Raw genomic sequence first — 21,482 nt, forward strand, 5'->3', positions numbered from 1 at the left:
GAACAAGGACTTTCATTTGTCCTTTAGGTACCCTGTAAAAATGACAGCTGGACAGTCTAGCACACAGGTTTTTCCATTTTTTTTCTTCTTTATAAAAAAATATACTTAAAATGTCAAAGACATTCCTTCTTCACCCCACACAAAACACTTTTTTTTTTTTTTTTTTTTTTTAAATGAAGAATAAACAGTAGGTGCCATTCTTGATGGAAAATCAAGGATCTTTTATAGGTAGTAACACATCATGGAAACTGAGCAAGCACCTGCCATAAGCGAATGGCTGTCTGCTGTGAGCACATTGACCCTCCCTATTATTCCAAACTGTTCTCTCTTTAGATCAGCAGGGAAAAAAGGTGTTGTTGAAGGTACCCATGTTCCATCTCTCTGCCCCCACGTCTCCGCAGTACATCAGCATTGTGAGCCCTGACCTACTCCACCCAGCAGCAAGTCAGCGAGTGCAGCCACTGCCAACGCTCTCACCAGGAGCACTTTGGGGAAGGCTGCTCTCACAAGGCGAGGGGAAACCAGGAAATGTGTTTTCCCATACTGCCCATCACGCTGTCTGTTTACAGGAAATTCTGTAAAATGTAGGAATCTGTGCTTTGCTCACGTTAAAGGAAGGAAATAACAACAGCCACAGGAGCACTGGCGAGCACTTGCGCAGGGTGGCTGCTCGCAGCAGACTTTACAAACACTGCTCAGAGCAGGTATAAACAAAAAAATGCTGCCATGCAGATCTAAGAGGGAGTTTTAACTGAAATATCGATTCTTTCAAACTCTGTAAGGCCATTTTTAGGAACTCTGGCAGTTACAGATAAGTAGAAAAATGTACCAAAGCTTAAAGGGGGGAAAGCCAGCCTCCCCGCTGCAAGCTGTGGAGAACAAATAGCATGAAATCCAATTACAGACGTGTAGTAGCTGAACCAATGCCCTCAGTTACACAAAAGCAACAGCAGCCAAGCGATCCCTGTAAAAACGAGCTTTCCATAGGTTGCTTTATTGATCCTCCTCAAGACCCACCAGCAGAGGACACTGCCTGACAGCAAATCCACAGCTACGTAACGCTCCTTGACTACTTACTGGCTCTTTTCCGTCCATGGCTTCCATCCACAGCCTTCGATTAGCTTCCGAGAGCGCTTGCAGCGTGATGGTCCCTGACCTAGGCAGAGTTTGCCCGGGGGCAGACAGGAAAACGAAGCAAAAGTTATTTTTTAATAAACAGCAGAGATCGATTTTATCCGTTTTTGCAGGGCTTATCTTTCTGGAGGCCATTTTAATACTAAGCATCTCACCTCTCATTAGTTTCAATGTCGAAACAAAACCTTTTGTCTATGGAGTCCGTCTTTCTCCTTACACAGGACTTCAGTGTCAGATCTAAGGTGCTCTAGGAAAGAAAATTAAAACCAAGTTTAGAGGAAAGAAACGTGGGAGAAGATTTAAGGTTTCTCAGCCCCCTCAGCCTGCAGCCTAGCATGCTGCTGCCCATCGAGACACACGGCAGGGCTGCACCAGACGGCTCTGGTGCCACGAGCACGGATGGCCCTTCCCACCACTCCACAAAGCTGCAGCTCAGATCACGATCACAGGCTCTGTAAACCAGGTTTCCCCTCTACAGTAACAAAATGTTCTTGATTTCATGGGATTTTCCTGCAGACGAGTGCTAAGTATCCCAGTAACAAGCATTATGCTTCCGCGGGGCATAAACCTTGCTTCAAACAAGCCTTATGAAGGACTCACTTGTCCTTTCAGAGCATGTCTATTGTCTGACTGCGTTGGATCCTAGTTTTTATTGGGATTAAGGAGGGCTATCAATTATCCACAGTATTCACAGCCCAAACAGCTTTACACAAAATACCACATAAAAAAAACGCTCACTGACCAAGTCTAGCGTAGACGTGCTCAGATGAAAGGGCTGGGCCTTGGCGCTGTGCTTTAGCGGCCCTCTTATTTACAGCAGGGGCAAGCAGTGGGCAGTTTATGGCATGTTCATGAGACCTCCAGGACCCTGCAGGAGCTCTGTGGGAACTCCACGCCGCTGGAGCCCACGGGACCTCTGGGCAAGGCGGATCCTGCAGGCCCAGGGCACGCCAGCAGCACGGCACGGCGGCCTGCCCCAGGGCTGCGTTGGGTTTACGCACGGTGCTGATGAACTCCTGGCTGAGCTGTGCGTGCTTGCTGTTGGTTTTTGTTGGTTTGTTTGTTTCAGAGCACTCTTTGTCATTGGGCATTTGAAGTTGTGTGGCCAGCTATGCCCTGAAGGTGCAAATTACCAGACTGCAAGAGTTTGGGAAGGTGCTGATCTAAATTTTGACGGGCCCCTACCTGCACTAAAAGGCTTTAATAAACATGTTTACAGCACAGATGATGATAGATCTCTTCAGTCAATATTTTGGACATTTCTTTGCCCTCTGCCAAGGGCTTCCAAAAAACACATTTTATTTTACTGCTGCGCTGTGCAGAGGGCTGCCAAAGAACACAGAGCATGAGATCAGAAACTGGAGAACAGCACGCCTGACTTGCAGGTCCCCGGGGGACGCTGTTCCATGGCAGAGGTGGGCGGGTGGACTCAGCTGGACTCCGTTTGTATGCTCTGAGCCATGGTCTCATCCAAGCCTGTATCCTGCCCCTTCCCTAGCACACGGAGGAACTGCAGGGAACTCCCAGGCACACGGATGAAAAACAAAGTATTTTGTATCAGGTCCCCCAGTCACCCTTCCTGCAACGGGGCTGCTCTGCTCTGGATGTGGTTTCAGAAAGAGACAGAACAGATCAACTGAAGGAAAAACTTCACAAGTCTGCAGATATCCCTCCAGGGAACTCACTCACTTGCTTAGCTCCAGGCTTCTGGTCCATGGGGGTCATCCTTAAGGTTTTTGCCTCCTTTTCGTACTGGCAGTAGTACTTCACCCAGGAGATGCCCAGCGCCCCTGCAGAAACACACGGGAAGCAGGAGTCAGCAGCAGTGCTCGAGTCTGATCGGCAGCTGGCCGGCACCTCCCTGTGCCTCCCTGGGGAAGGGACAGTGCGACCCGTGCGGGGTCCCAGCCCCAGGAGGGACAGGAGCGAGCGGGAGCACCCCCAGGGGCACGTGGGGACGCCCCCTTCCCCATCAGCTCCGTGCTGGGGGGAGCGGGACGGAGGAGAAGGAGCACGGGGCTGCTGCCTGCAGTGCCCTCCGGAAAGCTGCTGGTGAAAGGAGGTTTGTGGGGCTCTGGCTGCAAGCCAGACTGGTGCGGCACAGTCCAGCCAAGACCTACACGAGCAGGATCCTACGTGTCTCAAATGCTTGCTTCACATGGAGGACCACTATTTTTGTCTGTCAACAAAAAGTTGGCAGTGAAGACAATGGCACCTTTAAAACACCTTCAGTTCCTATTTCCTTCACACTAGGACTTGCTGCCACTTTTCTTTGTTGTCTTACCTGAACCCCATTATATGAAATACTTGAATTGATACATCTTTTGCAATTTCACTTTTAAGTTGAAGTTTTTCTTTTCATACTCCACTTGTACGGGAAAAATAAATAAAGGCAGCAAATACTCATTGGGATGCAGGAATGTGCAAAATTTGTTTGTGGTCTAAAATTACTGTGTATGTGTTTCCTCTTGAACACAGGATAAACACACATATAAATACATTCGTAAATATAACCCAAAAAAATAACTGCTTACAAAATAAGGTAGCTGTAGACTCAGAGGCCACAGCTCTGTATGCAGGCTTCTGTCCCTCGAGTGCTCATGCTTGCATGACCAATAAGTATTTGTAAGACACTGAGTCTGACTGAGTTCAGCACGGAATGACAACTGCTGCTGCCAGCAGGTCAGCCTGCAGCACTGGTGAACACTTCAGCTCTGCTCACAGGCGCTCAGAGACGTTGCCTGTCTGAGCCACTAGGTAAAAGGCACGCAGTACAGGAGATGGCATCTTTCTAACGCACAAACTGATTTAGTTGGACACACTCAAATACCAGCGTTGGCAGCTGGGAGAGAGGACATCTGGAGAGAAGGTGGGGACTGAAGCCCACAGCCCTCTGCGAAACCAGCACCAGGAGTGCTGACTTGCTTCACGAGCGTGCATTTCACCTGAAGTGAGCTGGTACAGGAAAACAAACAGCAAAAATTCAGCATCCAGCACATCGTCCCGAAGGGAACTCCCAGAATGGGAAGAAGCAAGAAGTGCAGTACAAATACCAGTCCTGTAACCACTCAGGAACCGCACATGCTGATGTGGGCTAAAAATAACTCGCTTATCAGTGAGAAGGAAGCTGGGCAGAACAGCACATTCATTCTCACAGAAGGCAGCCAAGGTGCAATCTGCCAGAGCTCCAGTGACATGAAGTAATAAATCTCACCTAATTCACGCACAGGGCAATTAGCTCCTTGCTTACATGGCTGGTGTAGCCTGGAGAAAGCTTTGTGCTACCACTGAGAAAGCTGCACTGCCATTAACACTGCCGCTAGGTCCTGAGCCACCGCTGGGCACTGGGAGGCACTGGGCTGGTGGCATCTGTGTGACACAGCCACAGCCATCCTGTGGCCTGTGCTGCCCAACCACCACGGGCTGGGAGCTGAGCACAGCCTGCCAGCAGGGCTCCAAGCCACGCAGCCCAGGCTGACGCACTCTGTAACATGTTCAGTGCAGATAAAAAGCATTACATTTCTCCTGAGTGTACAGGTAGCCCTCGATGGTCGGCTGCCCAGGTAGCTTGCAGGTTAGGGGGGCTTCCTTCATCCTTTTCTTGAGGTCTTCCAGCTCCTCCCGTGTGCTGGAAAAGTGATTCCTTGTCTGTTGGGGGAAAATAAAAAGAGGCACATCTGAACAAGAGCAGAGAGCAAGCCTCAGGTATCAATGATCAACATTTCAGCCTCAGACTTCAGGTGCTCTGGCAGAAATGTCTCCAGTGCACAAAATATGAAAGCCACTCCACAAATTCAAATGAAAACTCAAAACAAAAAGCTAAGAAAGTGAAAGACATAAGAACACTGGGCTTTTAAAGACGGTTGAAGAGACAAGGTTTAACATACCGAACAGGGAAATGGTGATGAAGAGTCATGACTGGGAGGACACTTTTGTTCTTACAAGAAAAGAACCTTAGCACTTTTTAAGGCTAGGTGGAAGAGAAGGAAGCACCTGAACTCCTCTTTGCACTCTTATTTAGGTAACAGCTACATTCTCCTACAAACATAGGCTGTTTTTCCTCAAAAGACCATGCTACCCTGCTTGGCATGGAATTGTTTTTAAAGAGTTGTGTCAGTGCAGGGTACAAACTCAAGGCGTTTTTACAGAATACCACTCACACCAATTAACGAGCCAGCAGTAAACTTGTCCTGGCATAGACTTATGGCTGTTGTTGCACTAGTATGAGGGCCAGCCATGAAAGACTGGAGATAAAACAAACAGGACACAGCGAGAACACCCTGTGAGTATACCCTGTGAGTATACTCAGTCAGAGGAGGAGCTTACCAAAGCATTTAGTAAGCTGACACCACAAACATGAAGGTTGCAGGCTTTTTTAGAAGTCATGTACAATTTCAACCTCGTGAAATTGGAAGAAATTCTCAGGTTTATGCACATGGTTAAATGACACAATTTTAACAGCCTCTTCTGGACAGAATCTGTGATTTCTGAAAAACACCGTGATCATAACAGCAGACGCTTGTGTGCAGGAGAGAAAGAAAGGTGTGTGAACTAAGGAGGAAATAACTCTCTCTGCACCTCCCACAATGCAAACATGGACAGTCTGTTTTGCATGGAAAAGCCTTTCTACTAGAGGATTTAAAATACAAATGAGAATAGAGGTCACATGTAAAAAAATATTTCAGCTGGATGGGAACGTACATTCTGCAGGCTGAGCTGAAGCTGCTGCTTGTAAGGGAGGAAATCCTGCGTGAGCTCAACTGTCAGGTTGTTGTAAGTGAAGAGGCTGTGGAGAAAAGCCAGCACCTGCAAAGGAGAGAAAGGACACAGACCAAACTCCTTCTAAGTTTCTAATCACAGGAAAGATAAGCAGGAAGCAGGGTTTCAGAAATTATATATACAAATACGTTTTCCTACGATTTTGGAATGCTGCAAGTCTTAACGTGAGTTACTGACCACGGCATCTCTAACGCCCAGGCCTGCCTCCCACAGATACACTGTCTTGGTGAAACACAACCCCAAAGGCAAGACGCTGCTGCGGAAGCAGAGGCAGGCTGCGGACAGCTCGTCCAGGAGAGCCGTGAGATCCCACGGGCGGCTGTGCCCAGCGGCTTCGTGGTGCTCCAGCAAACACCGCTGAAGGTGCGGAGCGGCAGCGAGCCAGGTGTGCAGGTTAACTCCTGCTCCACCACCAGAATCCCCAGGACTGAATTCAGCCTGGTAGCTCATCCCTTCCTGCAAGCCAGCAAGTCAGCATATCCGAGCATCAAACAGTAAGGGCTGAAAGAAAAGGAAGCTCCTACCGGTTCAACAATACTGAATTTCTTGCTTTCTTGTACCTCCTGGATCTGGTACACATACTCGAGGGATGACTCAAAGAAATTATGCCTCTCTTTGTCAACCTGAAGGTCAGCCTGAAGGAAAAAAGGGTTAGGTGAGAAAAAGAAAAAAAAAGTAACATCCAGCTTGATAGTATCTGACTAGCATTTGTCTCTCAGCCCAGAAATAGTCCTGGCCTTGCTTAAGGAAAAGCCTGCTAAATGCATCCAGCCCAGGTTTTGATCACTTTGCACAGAACCAGAAGACTCGACCACTGGACACTGTTCTCAGGTCTACCCTTTTCGAGCTCCCTGCCCGTTACAGGTCCAGAACCTCACAGCACTCTGCAGGGATGAAGCCTTCCTTAAGCATATTTGTTATTCTAACACGAATAACTCCGAACACGTGGCTCCTCCTCCACCCACAGCCCTGCGCTGCTAAGGATGTCAGTGTCCCCATCCTCCCTCCTGACTCCTGCTGTGACCTGGAACCAGCATTTCCAGAGCTGCAGCACGAGGCAGGACAAGGTGGCATGTCGCATTACCACACCTTACACAAATTTTGCCTTGCAGAGGTGTCTGCAACTTGATCTGGCAGATCTGATTTGATCTGACTGCTCTGACGTGGGCTGGGGCTTTCCTTTCTTGCTGCAAATACGTGGCAGCAAGAGCAGCTCGAATGGGCACCATCCCTCCTCTGCCTGCTGCCACTGCCACCACGGCCCGGCTGCCACAGCTGCCCCTGCAATCACCAGGAGCTAGACAGGAAACTGGCAAAAATAAAAGCTAGTTAGTTTTAACCAGGTGAGTTCACTGCCCTGTACTCTGAGGGGGAGGACAAGTGAAGGTGATGCAGAAAGGCACTGCTGCTGCTCAGCACTCCGATCTGAAGTACCACGTCCACAGCCCTGCTCCCACCCATCTGAACAAGCTCTAGGTAGATTTATGCTTACATGTATGTTCAACTGGTTACAAAAGAGATTATTTCCCCCCACATTTTAAAATCTAGAGCAGGTGGTGGTGTTGCTTCTGGACTCGACTCTGAGGAAAACCCCATGCACACCTCCTGTAACTGGGACTCCTTCTTCTTAGAAGACAAATGCAAGTGGCGATCCAGCATGGAATAAAACTTCTCACCATCCTTCTCAAACTTCTTCTTCCTTTCCTGTAGATGCAAGAGTTGAAGCAAAACCGGTTACTGGCGTCTTTCAGATAAGAACATGCAACAATGCCAAAATCTGTTCTGCAACTCAGCATTCCCATGGAAAAATTCTGGTGGTCCCATTAGAACAGGAGGCCACTTTTCCTTCGCTCTGCTTTCACCAGGTAGTTCCTCACACTGGATTTAGATATGCTTCGAGAGCAAGCTCTGGCATTCTAAATATTTTCTCATGTCAGCACCGTAGCAGAAGCCCCACAGAAGAGGTTCTGTTCCCCTGCTCGATCTCTTCAGTGTCCAGTAAACGTGAGATACACTAACGCATCAAAAACGTATCGCCGTTCCTTAAGTGATGTTCACATAGTTCAGCATTAACTGGGTAAGTACTTTAATGCCAAAAACATGTCCAGGATAAGAAAAGATTTATTAGGAGTCTGGCAATTCTCTGTTTTTTAAGTTTTTATCATGTGTTTCCAAAATGTATGAAAATGAAAGCAGAAGACTGGAGGGTGATACGTGGGAGGGGAGCCATCATCTCTTCAATAGCAGTGGCAGAAACAGAGAACAGAAACCCTGCAGTCAAAACTTACACAACTCTGACTGTGCAGTGCCCAGTTTGCACAAAGCCCATCAGAGTGGTTGATCAAACACAGCAATAAACAGTGACGACTTCACATCTTGGAGGCTTCCTACAGCTGGTCTGGTTCTGATTGACCTCATTTACATCCCAAACAGCCCAAACACAGGCACACATGAGGTGTGGGCTGATTTGTTAAGAAAGGCTCTGTGAAGGAATCAGTGTAACACAAAGGTTTGCTTACACTGACAAATCCGAAGGGGTGAATGTCCAAGACATGAACAAGAAGAGAAATCTGAGAACGAACCCCAGAGAAGAGCTGAGCTGAGGATGTGCCGCTGGCTTATGCCTTACAGCGGCTGTGAAAGCACGGTGCACTACGGCAATCAAGAACCAACCACCAGTAGGAGCCAAGTTAACGAAACCTGATATAAGATGGTGAGCTGTCAGTGATTGCTGAGGGGGAGTTACTCTGCAAAATAAAGGCATTCCAGCCAGCAGCCCCAGTGCCAGGTCCGAGCAGATGAGCACTAGTGTCTACGGGGTGTGCAACGAACGCCCAAACCCCCTGGGCAGGTTTTGAAAGCTCAAGAAAGTGGAAAGCAGAGTTAGGACACCCCAGCCTACTGTGCAATTAGTGGTATCTTCCAACAATTAATTCCCAGAAGCCCTGAAATGCTGTTCTCTTGCAACATTTCAGCTAACACACACCAATACCACCAAGAAACAGACCAGATGGAGTCTGGCAAACTATTAAATACTAGATATTTTGCTAATGAATTCAACAATGATTACAAAGTTTGAGGCTGTGGTTCTTAAATTAAGTTCTTTTTCTTTTTTTTTTTCTTTTTTTTTTTTTTTTTTTCAGTCAGTTCTCCTTTGTGAAGTTTTGCTTCCCTGTTCCACTTGCATGGATTATTCAGTCTAGTAGGATGTCACACACCGTGGGACACGGGGGGGCTCCCACACTGGTGCTTTGGCTCAGCATGGTTAGCCCTGGCCTGTTTTCTTCTTAGCCCTTTGCTCACAGTGGCTGCTGTTGTACTCCCTGTGGAAGCAGAAATGTTACTTTCACGTGGGCACACACTAGGAGGCACTTGAGGGTTGTTCACTGGAGTGTATGAAGCTTGTATATGGTGGTGGGCAGCACACAGCTCCCCACGTTATCCTAACACTACAGCAAGATGCAGTAACACCTGCAGAGGAACAGCTCAAATATTCCTGCTTATTTTTAACTGCCTGGAGTACAGCAGGCATCTTGCAGTGACAAAACCCCTGAAGAGGACAATGTGCATCTTCTGGTACCACCCTGTGTGTTTCAGGGATACTGCAGCTCCACGTTTGCAAATTTAGGCCTCCGAATAAAGAGGTCCAGCCATGAAATCCAGAGGAGAGAGTCCTCCAGGGGTGAAACCTAACGTAAGAAGTGCTGCAGCTGAAGAGCTGATGCCAGGAAGAACTGTCAAAACAAAGCAACGCCCTCGTGACTAACGCCGGGGAGAGTAAATCCAAATCCAGAGAAACAAAGCCCTCATGAAGCAGAAATCACCCTTGGTGTAGAGTCACACTCCTGAATGGTCTGCCATCACACGGCAGGCTCAATGAAAACAGGAACCTAAGCTCAGCTCCAGTTTTGTAACAAGCAGCCCCAAGCCCCGCGGTGTTGGTGGCACGTGCCACAGAAGGGCATCAAAGCACAGCTGCCCCGAGAGCCCGTGATGGCCAGAGCAGCGTTACAGCGCCGCAGCTCGCACCCTCTGCTGCCAGCACGTGGCACGGACGGAGGATGGCGATGCCAGGAGCGGGTGTAAAACACCAAGCCCCAGCAGCCACCCCGTGGATGTGGCGTGCCAAGGAGGTCTGGGGGAGCAATGGAAGAGCTTTCCTGCAGCAGCAGCCCCTTCAGGAGGAGCCTCCCCCTCCGGCAGTGCCTGCACCCGGCTGGGAGCCCCGCGCTCGTCCCCGGGCTCAGGGAGCAGGAGCCTGGGCTGCCCGCACACAGCTGTGGCCATGTGGAGAGCAGAGCAGTGAGAAACGGGATTTGGGGCATGCAAATGGAGGCCTGCCAGGCATTTTGCACTCTTGCTAATTAACATATAACTGAAAAGCAGAAGGATGTACTACAAATCCCTCCTGATTTTCAAGCCAAGGTTTCTAAGAGCTTGTTGGCTGCTGAACAGAGCATGCAAAAAAAAAAAAAAAAAAAGGAACACAACAGAAAAAAACAACACCCAGACTGAAGCACAATCTGGAACTATGAGCATAAATTAGTTCATCATGAATATTCAGCAAAGGGAGGCATTACCTTCCCGCTCAGATTTGCCAGCGTGCAAGTCCAAGCAGCCACCCATCTTTTATTTGCTCTCCCAAAGATACCCAGGCGATCGCAGCCCAACACAGCCAGCACACGATCAGCAAAGGAAGGTGCTCGGAGACAGCTTTGCTCTCTGAGCCGCTGCAGATGCTGGTGCAGTCAGAACCGAGCAGCTGGAGCTGCTGCACCCAGCTGTGCTCCGGAGCGCTGTGTGTGTGCTGGGCGCTGCCTCTGCAGGGGGCTCGGTTCCAGCCTGAGCGAGAGTTGGGGGATGGTGAGAAGGACAAACGGACCTGCCAGAACTCGCCTTTAACCAGTTACTTGCTAATTGGGATCCTCGGAGATTCCCCTCCTGGCAGGGTGAGCAGCAAGCAAGGACCCAGCTCACACGGCTGTTTGTCTGAAACCAAACCAAAGGCACCTAAAGGAGCCGCACGGTGCCTGCCAGGAGCCGCACCCCGAACGTGGCTGCAGGGACTCGGAGGGCGAAGGAGAGCGGCAGGAGGACACATGGGGTGCTGCTGGGCTCCCCCTCGCCCCCGCAGAGCAAACCAAGAGGTGGCTCTGTGCAGAGCCTGTAAAAACTCTGACTGCCGAAAGCCTGCAGACATCGAGTGCATCTGCTGCTGCTGCATCTCCCGCCCCGCTCCGCTCCTCTTCTGTGATGACAATAATCCTGCTGAAATCACAGCAGAGCTACTGCTCCCCACACGGACACCCGGCAGCGACCATGAACAGCGATGTGCTCGTGAGCGCTAGGTAAAGAAGACAGTGAATGAATTCAAACTGCAGATGAGTTTGGGGAAATCACAAGCTGCTGCTGCCTGGAATCGCAGAGGAACTGAGGGTGCGGGACAGGCTGTGTGCTCGGCTGCTGCTTCAAGCACTCAGCTGGTCGAGAGCAGAGGAGAGAAACAAAAAAGAGAAGTGTGTTCATAGTGCAAAAAATACCCCATGCCTGAGTTTTCAACTAGTTTTTATGATGCCTCAGCAGTTAATATAAATATATATATACATATATGATTTCTAAATAGTAAAATGCTGTTGAGGGCTATAGGAAGAACATTTCTATAAAAACACACCCGGTGTAGCCTGGCTTTTTTTTCCTTACCCACATCATTCTTTCAGAGGCTCCTTAGACCTCACCTCCAGTAAGATGAAAGCAAACAGAAGTTGCTATCCTACCTTTGTTTTAAAATTATTAATAAAATATTAATAACAGAATTAACACGACCCGAGAAACACTTGGTATCTCCTATATAAAAACTTCCTGACAAACACTACGTTTATTTAGCATACAAGTGTAGTAAACATCTCCCCAGCAGCTCAGAATGAGTCCAAGCGAGCTTTTCCCCCTCAGACTTCATAAATAAATAAATAAGTAAATAAAAAGCTGTCTCCTTCCTTCCAAGTGGAATTGGAACGGAACTTTTTCTAGTCAAACCCTCCTGAATTAAACGACGGCAGCGATGCTGTTAACAAACGCACCCCCCCCAGAAGCCAGCCTGCTCACAGCACGCCAGCAGCAACGCCACGAGGGGCAGGGAGCGGGGAGGGGCAGGGAGGGGGCTGTGGCCCCACACGAGGACGCCTGCGGTGCTGCCCCAGTGCCCTGGCAGTGGGCGATGCTCGGCCTCTGCTGCAGCGCACACAGGGCTGAAGCACAGGGCTGCAGGTCGAGGAGAACACCCCCCGAATAACATCATGCTCACTTTGGGCTTCTGGCTTTGGGCCATAACCAGGCAGACCTTCCTGCTTCCCCTTCCCATTTGCTGCGAGCACCTCTCTCGATACAGCACATCTCTAGGTAAGAGCTCCACCATCCCAGCTACCACGGCCACACATCCAACTCTTCTCATTTTCAAGCATCGCTGCTTTGCCCAGCACACCTGCGACACACAGAGCTCCTGCTGAAGGGGAACTGGCCTGTGGCAGGATACAAAATCCACCAAGCCCAAAAATTGGGCTGAGCACGGAGTCTGCCCTCCATGAACATGACCTAACGTGAAATAAAACCACAAGCCATCCCATGCTCGCTCTCCTTCAGCTGAAGCCTGCGCCCCTCCGATACCATTCACGTCGTTTCATTCATGCTGCTCCCCAGCTGTTGGTTCATTTTGAGCAGAACAAGGTTCCAGGGCCCGGGCTGAAAACCGTGTCAGCTCAGGGCATCCTGGATGCTCTGTTTTTATTTGTGATGTTTCTGTGCACAAACATTTACCACCGAGTCACAGGAGCGACAATCCCACGGCCTGGGGCCAGCAGAGGACGGCTGGGGAAGGAGGTCCCGGGGAGAGCCCGGAGAGACGCCCTGAGCAGAGCTGAGCACAGCATCTGGCAGAGACACCGCTCAGCCCCGGAAAATGGGTTAATGCAGGCTCAGATGTCTTAGACCGTCTGGCTTCTCTCTACCCAGAGTCATCACAAAGACCCAATTCAGACACTCTTCCTATCTGGCCCCAGCATCTTGCACGGAGAACAGAAAACATCTCACAGAAGGCGCCTCTGCCAAAATATGGGGAACGAACCAGAGGGCACGAGCTCCCCCGCCGCATCTGCGGTGTGCGCTGCGCCTGCCCGGCCCCCCTCGCGCTGCCAGGAGCGCTGGGGTGGACACACCGCCCCAGGACAGCTCTCGGAGGACCTTGCACACCGAGGGCTGGCTCAAGAAGAAAGAGCCTAAGAGGCATTTTAACACTCATCCTAACATTCGCAGGCTGCTGCCCTCTTGATTTAAGTGTTCCATAAACTAGAAGGGGAAGAAAAGCTTGACCTTGTCCCTGTGAATCCTTCCCCGTGACGCTTCCCTAAACGCTTGCTGGCTCTCCGGTACCGCAGAGACCAGGGGGGAGGCTTCTCAGCACCGCCACGGCCGTGCCTGGGCACCGCAGATGCCCGCGAGGTGCCCGCAGCACCGCGTGAGCCCCCCACGCTCACCCTGCTGCCGCTTCTCAGGGCTGCGTTGTACAAACACTGCTGTACGGGGGGGGCTGAAGGGCAGGATGGCGATCAAGTATCGTTTCTTAAATCCTGTATTTATAAAACGTCAAAGGCTCCAGATGGGCTGGGCAGAATCCAAGCCCCAAGTGTTCTCCAAAACATCTCCATTTCTGAGCTGGTTCGGAGCCAGCCCCATCTCAAGCTGCCGCCGAGTAACGTGGAACCTGGGCTTCTTGATAGCAGACAAGGGAAAAATAATCTTTTCTGCTCAACATGTGCAGACTTTGCTTTTCATAGTTTGTTTCTTTAAAAGTTTGATCCATCTGAAAGACTCATTAGATGCTTTATTTAAATATTTCCTAACAAAAGCCCTGTGACTATAATCAAGCTCTGATTGCTGGCCTCTGCTGCGCTCCCTCCCAGCCCCGGCTCTAACGCACACTTAGCAGGGGAAGTATTTTACTCTCAGTGGCGTTAAACGAACAAAGGGGAGAAAAGAGAAAGAAGCAGGGAGTATCTCTTGATCACTCTTTGAAACAAGCATTCCTCGCTTGGAACAGAGACAGGGCTGGTATTAGGCCAGACGAGAACCCAAAGAATTCAGGAAAAGGTTTTGGAGCCTCTTATGATTGAAAAATCAGACTAAAAGTCACAGCGCAGACACTCGCTCCAGCAGCTGAACTCCAGCGTGAGGGAAGTTTCTGAAAGCACGAAGCCCACATGTAGTACAACAATTTTAAAACAATAAAAGCCGGGAGGAAAAAGGAATAACACAGCAGTAGAAAACAAATCTGTTCAAATGTAAAAGAAATAAATAAGTCTTACCTTGGTGAACCCTATTTGCTCCTTCCGAAAATTTTCCAAGGGTTTGATCAGCAAATCACTAGCATTTTGTACCTAAAGTGTGGAGAAAAACACTTTAATTACAGGACACAGATTCATTTTCTCCTAAACAGAGGCTGAACGGGGCTGGGAGCCAAGAACTCCCAGAACTTTGTACATGTCTCTGAATACAAACTTCTCTGTTCACAGGTGAAGTCACTTAACCTCTGTATCCACTTCTTCCCACTTGCAATGCACAGAAAACTTGAATCACAGCACAAGAGGCTTTGGGGACTTCTGGCAATTAACTGCAGGGGTTTCCCCCAGCCTGCCATCTGTGCTGCACGCTGAGCCAGACCTCCCTGCCCTAAGTGCCGTGCTACTCCCCCGAAATCCCCGGGACCAACCTCTGAAATCCCCTGGGGACCCTGCAGCAGGCACGCGGCCAAGGCAGGCTTTGCTCCCGCCGCCCCCACAGCCACACCAGGACCCCGTGGGGGAGCCCCCGGGTCTGTGACCTGGTGCTGTGCAGGGACCCCGGCAGGACGAGCCCTTCAGAGGTGCCGGCCACCCCTCCTCCCGGGACAGGGCGGCTGCCCGTATGCACGGCGAGGAGAGCCGCGTGCTGGAGGCAGGCCGGCTGCGCGCGAGCACTAACTCAGAGCAGCCCCAAGGAGGCCCAGCTGCTTGTTTATCTCTCGGAGGCATGGAACAGGACAGATAGATCCTCAAAACGCTCCGGGGACTTGTCAGCTCAGCTGGGTCCCAGCCCACAGCAAGCTGCCCTGCCCTGCCTGCTCGGGAGGAAGGGACGGAGCTCGGGAGGACGCAGTGCTACTGCTGCTCCCCCTGCCCTCTGCTCGGGATGGCGTGGCTGCTGCACGAGCCCTGCTTTCCATGAGCGCATCCAAGGCTGCTGCATGAGCAGGGGAAGAGGGAAGCCTGCCCTGCCTCCCTGCCTTACAGAAAGGAGGGGGGAGAAGAAAGGGACGTGACACCAAGCTGGTGCAGACCTTTCAGGTAACTTAAAACTGATGAACACAGTGAGAGTACGAAACCTTCTGAGGGAGCTACAGAAAAGAGATTGGTCCTGCAAGCGGAGGGCAAAAAAAATTCAGCAAAGTCAGCCAATGTCTCCAAAAGCATCCACGATCCCTGAAATGATCCCTTCCACCCACTTACACATTGCGAAAGGAGCCATTGCCTGGGCTGTAATTAATAAAGAAATATCGTACTGCTTTCCTCCGGCCTCTCACTGGTTTCCTCCTGTTGCCCCCCCTGCCTGTGCCCCGCGGAGCAGGACAGCAGCGTCCCACCAGTGCTGCCACCCCTGCGGCGCGGGCCCAGCCTGGCGCGGGCTCTCCCTGCTGCACGAGGCAGGAGCGAGCAGGGCCAAGCAGCTAATTCCTGGCACGCTGTACAGGCTCTCCACCGAGCCTAACCTTCGTGTTTTTCCTGGAATTAGGAGTGAAATGGAAAGCCAGCACTCGTTGCATTTTGAGGAGTTTTGGAGGCGCAGGGGGCACAGCACCACAGGGGACGGACGGGAACAAATCGCCCCGTGGGATCTGCGTGCTGGGAAGGGCAGGGGCACGGGGGGACAGTGCAGCTCCCACGGGGGAAAATGAGGAGATAAACTCATCTCGCTGCTTATTCTTTAAGGTTCAGTTTCACCAGAACAGCCTGTTACCAGCTATCAGATACAAAGCTGCTGCAGGAGGCAGCACCTGGAGGTGCTCACCAGCAGAGCATGCTCGGCACTCAGGAGAGGTTTGGGGCACTGGCGTGGGACAACCTCTCCCCTTCCCCCCCAGAACCTTCCCCTCCAATGCTCAGGGCATGCAGCGATGGCACCACAGCTCAGACGTGCTGCAAACACGACATCCCTGCTGCTGCCAGCTCCTGCATGATGGGAAGCTCCGCACGTGGCTGTAGTTCAGCCACGATTTGGCATTTGAATGTCACAGCCAGGCAGCAACTACCAGAGCGCAGTTGGGATGATCTTACCATCATTGATCTCTCAAGCTCTACCTCCTGGAGCAGCTCTGCGAACTCCTTGAAGGACTCGGCTGCAAAGAGAAGAGAGCTTGGATCAGCAAGTGGCACCTTTTGGCAGAAACCACAAAGGTTAGCAGCTGTTGATGAGGTTATAGGCACGGACAACTCTCCCCACAACGTTAAACAATAAAACAAAAAGGATCTTAGGCATCAGCAGTTTTCTTGGAGTCCAACCAAAACACAAACAACATGAAACCTTTCCTTTAGCAAACTGAAAACATGAGGCTTGTTCAGCCTGGTGGAAACAAAGAGCCCAGGTAGGAGCAGCGCACGGCCTGCCCGCAGGAAGACGGGCTGTCACAGCGGGCACCGCCTGCCTCCAGGGGCAGGGCACAGGAAGCAGCTCAATTTGCAGCAGGGCAGGCTGCAGGCAGCCGTCGGGGGAAAACCTTTCCCACCAGGTAGGCACGAACAGCACTGCGATGGGAACTGACGTCCCGACTCCCCAGGAGACCTTCCCACAGCTCCGCGGGTCCCTGCGGCTCCCGGGCCAGCAGCCTGCCTGCCCCACCGCGGGCAGCTCCCACGGGGTCTCACACTGCCTGGTGCTTCTGGCTGCCACACGGGTGGGTTTCCTTTGCCACAGCTGCAGGAACCCCTTTGCTTTGCATGCAGGTCAGGCTCTGCATGCGTAGCAAAGCACACAGAGGGACTTGACCAGCTCCTGAGTGATTTAGGGAACATCTAAGGATTAACCAGAAGACCGCTCAGCAGAGTGCCTGGCACCAGGGCTCTTGAGAAGGGCAGCCTCAGGAGCTCTGGGCAGGGGCAGCAAGCAAGGGAACAACCCGTGCGCACAGCGAGGCACGTACAGCAGTAGCTCATGCCACAGATAAGAGGAGAGGATGCATTCTTGCCCTATCACAAACTGAGGGCCCTGCACCCACAGGCAGGACCTTAGGACAGGACCTGTCTTTCTGCTAAAAGCAGCTGTGACACGGCTGCACAGCGAGTGAGCGTGAACTTGGAGTGCTACGGGACTCGCTCGGCAACTGCTGAGGCAGACACAGAACAGAAAAACCACAGCCTCGTGATCCAGTCATTCAGCCGGCATCATCAAAACGTAACCTTTCTGATGAGTCAGGGATTTCTGAGCTCTCTTCCAGAGTGAGGGCTTCAGAGCCCCATACACCAACGTCCCAGCAGTTTACCATGCGCTGCCCCAGGGTTGACGGGTGGACTTTCACCGTGGTTACTCAGGACGACATGAAACCTGAAGTGCACACACAGATGCCATGAGCTAAGTACAAGGGGCCTGAGCCTGGAAAGGAATTATCACAGGGAGAAAAAGAATCCAGACATGAAGTTACATGGAGAAAAAAAAAAGTTATAGTGCCTAAAATTTTCACTAGACGTGGTTTTCTTCCTCTGCAGGATGCACCCAGGCACACGTTTCCTGGCTGCAGCCATCGAGCAGCCCTGAATTTGTCCCTGCACCATGGGCTACAGCCCTGCTGCGAGACCCATGCAGCGTTTGGGTCTGTGCTCGCCGCGCCGGGAGGCAGCACGCAGCCGTGGATGTGCAGCGAGGACGTGCCTGGAGCTCGTGTCCTCGTGGGAAGGCTGCGACAGACAGCGCCAGCAGATCGTGTGTGTCCTGGCTCGCACATGCAGCGTTCAAAGCCACCACCTTAGGAGCACGAGTGTCAGCTCGCTGTCTGCCTATGTAACAAGATAAAAGCACCCCATTAGCTCTATTTACAGATCAAACGCCTTCCCTGAAGCACGGCAAGAAGAGCTGTCAATGTTTTGCTTCGTTCCCATATCCTGTGCCTGAAATCAGCTCCTACGCTCGCGCACATCCTTATGCCTCAGAAGCCCTGTAAGAGATGGGAAGTGCTGCAGAGATGCCAACACCCCGCTCCTGTTTGGGGAATGCGAGAGCCTTGCAACGCCCTGAGCTCAGCCCCGCGCAGACACTCCAGATTGGCTGTAGGAGGAGGAACACAACACAGACTTTTCACACTGGATAATCTGGGTCCTCTTCTTGGGAAAGCAACACAAACACAACGCAGCAAAAACAGAAATAGGGAAAAAATGCTTGTTTTACCCCAGAGTATTTTACATGTGCTGTGATCCGTTCTGGCTTTCCTCCGCCCCGTCCCCTTGCACCCGGCCGTCCCCCTGCACCCTGGGGTCTGTCATTTCCAGCTGCCGTCCTCGCCGCCCCCAGCCGAGCACTGGGCACTGGGGCAGGGAGGTGCCATGGGGCGGTGAAGGAGCAGCGTGTGGGGGGTGTTGGAGCTCCGTGCCTGCCAGCAGCAGAGGCGATGCGATGCTCCTCTCCTCGGCTGGCTGCTGCCTTCACATCCCTCCATGCCCCAAAGGTAGCTTATAATGCAGCGCCTTCCCCGCCATTATCCAGATGTGTTTGGAAATTCAGCACCTCTACTTCCCCTAGATTTGGAGGCTGACTCATTTCCAGCAGGCTTCACCTAGCAACTTTCCACAGAGGAAATCAGATTTTGAAGGGCAAGCCACAATCTGCTTTAAATAAAACAAGCAAGAGAACAGGCCTTACTTCCTTCCCTTTTAAGTGATGGCTGAGACCTGACACCAGCACTGTCAGCTTGGAGCCGCTGGTCACACCACAGCCTGACAAAAGCTGTGGCCATTTCATAAACGCCTCGTGTCCCGGGCACCCCGTGGCCCACCGCCTGTGCCCGGCAGCAGGGCCGGACCCCCAGCGGCTGCAGCACTTCCTGGTGTCCCCCAGCAGCAGGGGGTGCCCACCCCTCTCCTCCGGCCATTCTGCAGTGACAGCTAATCCAACAGCAGGATTAATTTGAAAACCCTGGGTTTAGGGTGTTCAGCACATTTGCTTCAGCTCCCCGGGCGCAGCCGGCAGCTTTGTAACCAACACAATGTGCACTGGGCTGGCAGGGTGGGAAAATGGGCTTGGGATTGCTAATCCCAAAGCAGATGTGTGGGGTGCAGTGAGACACATGTGCCACAGGCCTCCTTCCACGCAGGCAGAGACTGGGAACTATTTTCCATGTCATGACACATCCAGCAGTATGTTTTTCCCGGCAGCCCAATGCCCGGTGCCTTTTCCAGGAGAGCACGGGGCTGCTTTGTGTTTGCGAGGTGCTTGCAGCAGAGCACATGCAGCGTCAGGAGCAGGACCCAAGGCCAAATGCCCCGAGCTGCTGCAGTGTGGCCCTGCCACGGCACACGGAGACACAGGCTGAGCTGCAGGGGACACCCAGGGGACAGGCACAGGGACAGCAAGCGGCTCCCTGCTGCGCTGCACATCCTCCTGGAGCTGGCCAGGCAGAGGAGGGCTGGAGCCACAGAAAACCACCACGAATTATCCGTGGAATCAGGCACGTGTAACTCAACCCACCAAAGTTCAGCTCTGTAATATATGCTACTGAACATCTTTGCTTTTTTTCTTTTTAAACTGCAAGTAACGTGACAGATACGCTGTGCATTAACTGGCATCTGAGGAACCTGGCTGCACATCCAGTTCAGTAACCATCGATGCCAGCAGATTCCTACAGAAGGAGAGGCTTTCTCAGTAAGTAAAAGTTTGCATCCAAAAGAAGAAGACTTACCAATATTAATCTCGTCATCTGTTAGGGTGTCTCCAATAAAGTCGAACTGAAAGGACTGCAAAGTCTGGGAGAATTTCTGCACTGCTGATGAGTAACCTGGAAAAAGACAGAGCAGAGTGTGTATTTTGCAGCAGTTACACAGAAGCGTTAAGAAATTTAGCCTGAATGTAAAAACCTACAGTGAGGCAGTTAAAAAAAAAACAAAAAACAGTCATCATGAAATTAAAGCACTTGAGAAAATATTGCAGTGTTAATATCCAACAGAAGCCGTAGAGAGCATTCGTGTTCTGAGTGTCTCGGTGCTGCTGGAAATGTTTCTGTAAGGTTACTGGGAGCCCCCAGCTGCAGGAGCAGAGCCACCTCCCCTGCAGGAGGGCAGCAGCTCGGGCCCAGGGCCCCGAACACACCGAGCAGCACTCACACGTCAGCGTCTCGTCTGAGCACGATGCTGTGGGCAGGCTAATTAGTGCTCTCAGCAGCTGCTTCAATTAGAAAGGAGCAGAGTCTGTAGAGTCGGACAATAACTGTGGGGAAAAAAGCAGGGTTCAGAGGAAGTGCTCCTCTTCAGGGGAGTCAGAGCGAACAAACAGGCCCGAGGAGACGACAGCGAGCCAGCTGATGGCACTGAGCTCCTGCTGTGCTCTGCCCAGCGCCTGCAGATGGCCCTCGGACCTGCTTCTGTGCCTGTGCTGAGGACACTTGCAGTCTGGAAGCACAGACACTTCCTGATGGTGGTTGGTAGCTCAGCCCAAATTATTTTTGGACTTTGCAGAGAAGTTTCTAGCCAAAAGGCTCCTTTGTGTCTTTGCATCCTGTGTGGCTGCTTCATAACTTCGTCAGTGGCTTCTTTGTTGTAAATCGGTCTGATTACATTGGCCGAGGAGCTTCCACAGGGACGGGGCAGCAGTAACACAGAGCAGGCCCACGGGGCACAGCCACCTACCTCGGCCGGCTGCGGAAGCCACAGGCACCGTCTCACCACGGCAAGCACCCGCTGCTGCTGGCAGGGCACAGCCCTGGCCCCAGCCCGGGGGCCAGGCAGCAATGGGGCACGGGGAGAGCACCACGGTCTGAGCAGAGGCAGCCTGGTGGTGTCTGGGCAGAGAGAGCATCCACACGGGGTTACGGCTGCCTTGGGCTCTTGGCTTTCATGCCGTAAAACAGGCAAGGGAGCGAAGCCTGAGAAGGGACGTGCTCTGTAACAGGCCTTGGTAGCCTTTTCTGGAATTAGAACATGAAGGAAAAGCGCGTGGCAGCACCAGGTCGATCACACCTTCCTACACAGCTACAAGCGGTTGTAGGGGGCAGTTTAACACCTGAGCTGCAAACAGAACGAGGCCGAACCTGCCTGACCTACAGCGAACAGGAGGCGGACAATAAAGCAAAGGAATACTTTTAGACTTGTGTTTACATTGCTGCTCTCCCTAACTTGGGCAGCAGCTACAGGCACAGCCCCAGCCTGAATTCCTCAGAGGAGGTGCACTGGGGTCTAAGATTTCTGAAATTCAGGAGGTTGAAAATGTGGAAGATGCAAAGGAACAGACGGTAGCATGTAGATAGATCGCGGAGCATCCTCCCGTGCTAACGGGCCGCAGGTCCCTCG

General features: G+C 51.7%; 1 protein-coding gene across 7 annotated transcripts in view; it reads right to left on the minus strand.

Annotated features, from left to right (window-relative positions):
• The window catches only part of OPHN1 (oligophrenin 1), a 57,855-nt gene that overhangs the window by 20,605 nt on the left and 15,768 nt on the right, over nucleotides 1–21,482 (minus strand). For 3 of the 7 annotated variants that reach the window (XM_084534419.1, XM_084534417.1, XM_084534420.1), the window contains exons 2-11: nucleotides 19,880–19,975; nucleotides 16,272–16,333; nucleotides 14,268–14,339; nucleotides 7,516–7,617; nucleotides 6,438–6,548; nucleotides 5,836–5,940; nucleotides 4,653–4,782; nucleotides 2,824–2,924; nucleotides 1,290–1,381; nucleotides 1,078–1,156 (exon numbers count right to left, since the gene is read on the minus strand). In XM_084534419.1, the coding sequence (XP_084390545.1) occupies nucleotides 1,078–1,156; nucleotides 1,290–1,381; nucleotides 2,824–2,924; nucleotides 4,653–4,782; nucleotides 5,836–5,940; nucleotides 6,438–6,548; nucleotides 7,516–7,617; nucleotides 14,268–14,339; nucleotides 16,272–16,333; nucleotides 19,880–19,975 (950 nt within the window). The remainder of the gene's footprint in view (nucleotides 1–1,077; nucleotides 1,157–1,289; nucleotides 1,382–2,823; nucleotides 2,925–4,652; nucleotides 4,783–5,835; nucleotides 5,941–6,437; nucleotides 6,549–7,515; nucleotides 7,618–14,267; nucleotides 14,340–16,271; nucleotides 16,334–19,879; nucleotides 19,976–21,482) is intronic. The other 4 variants (XM_084534421.1, XM_084534422.1, XM_084534418.1 and 1 more) reach the window with 3 other exon arrangements.

This window comes from Aythya ferina, assembly GCF_964211825.1.
Source record: "Aythya ferina genome assembly, chromosome: 13".
Lineage (NCBI taxonomy): Eukaryota > Metazoa > Chordata > Aves > Anseriformes > Anatidae > Aythya > Aythya ferina.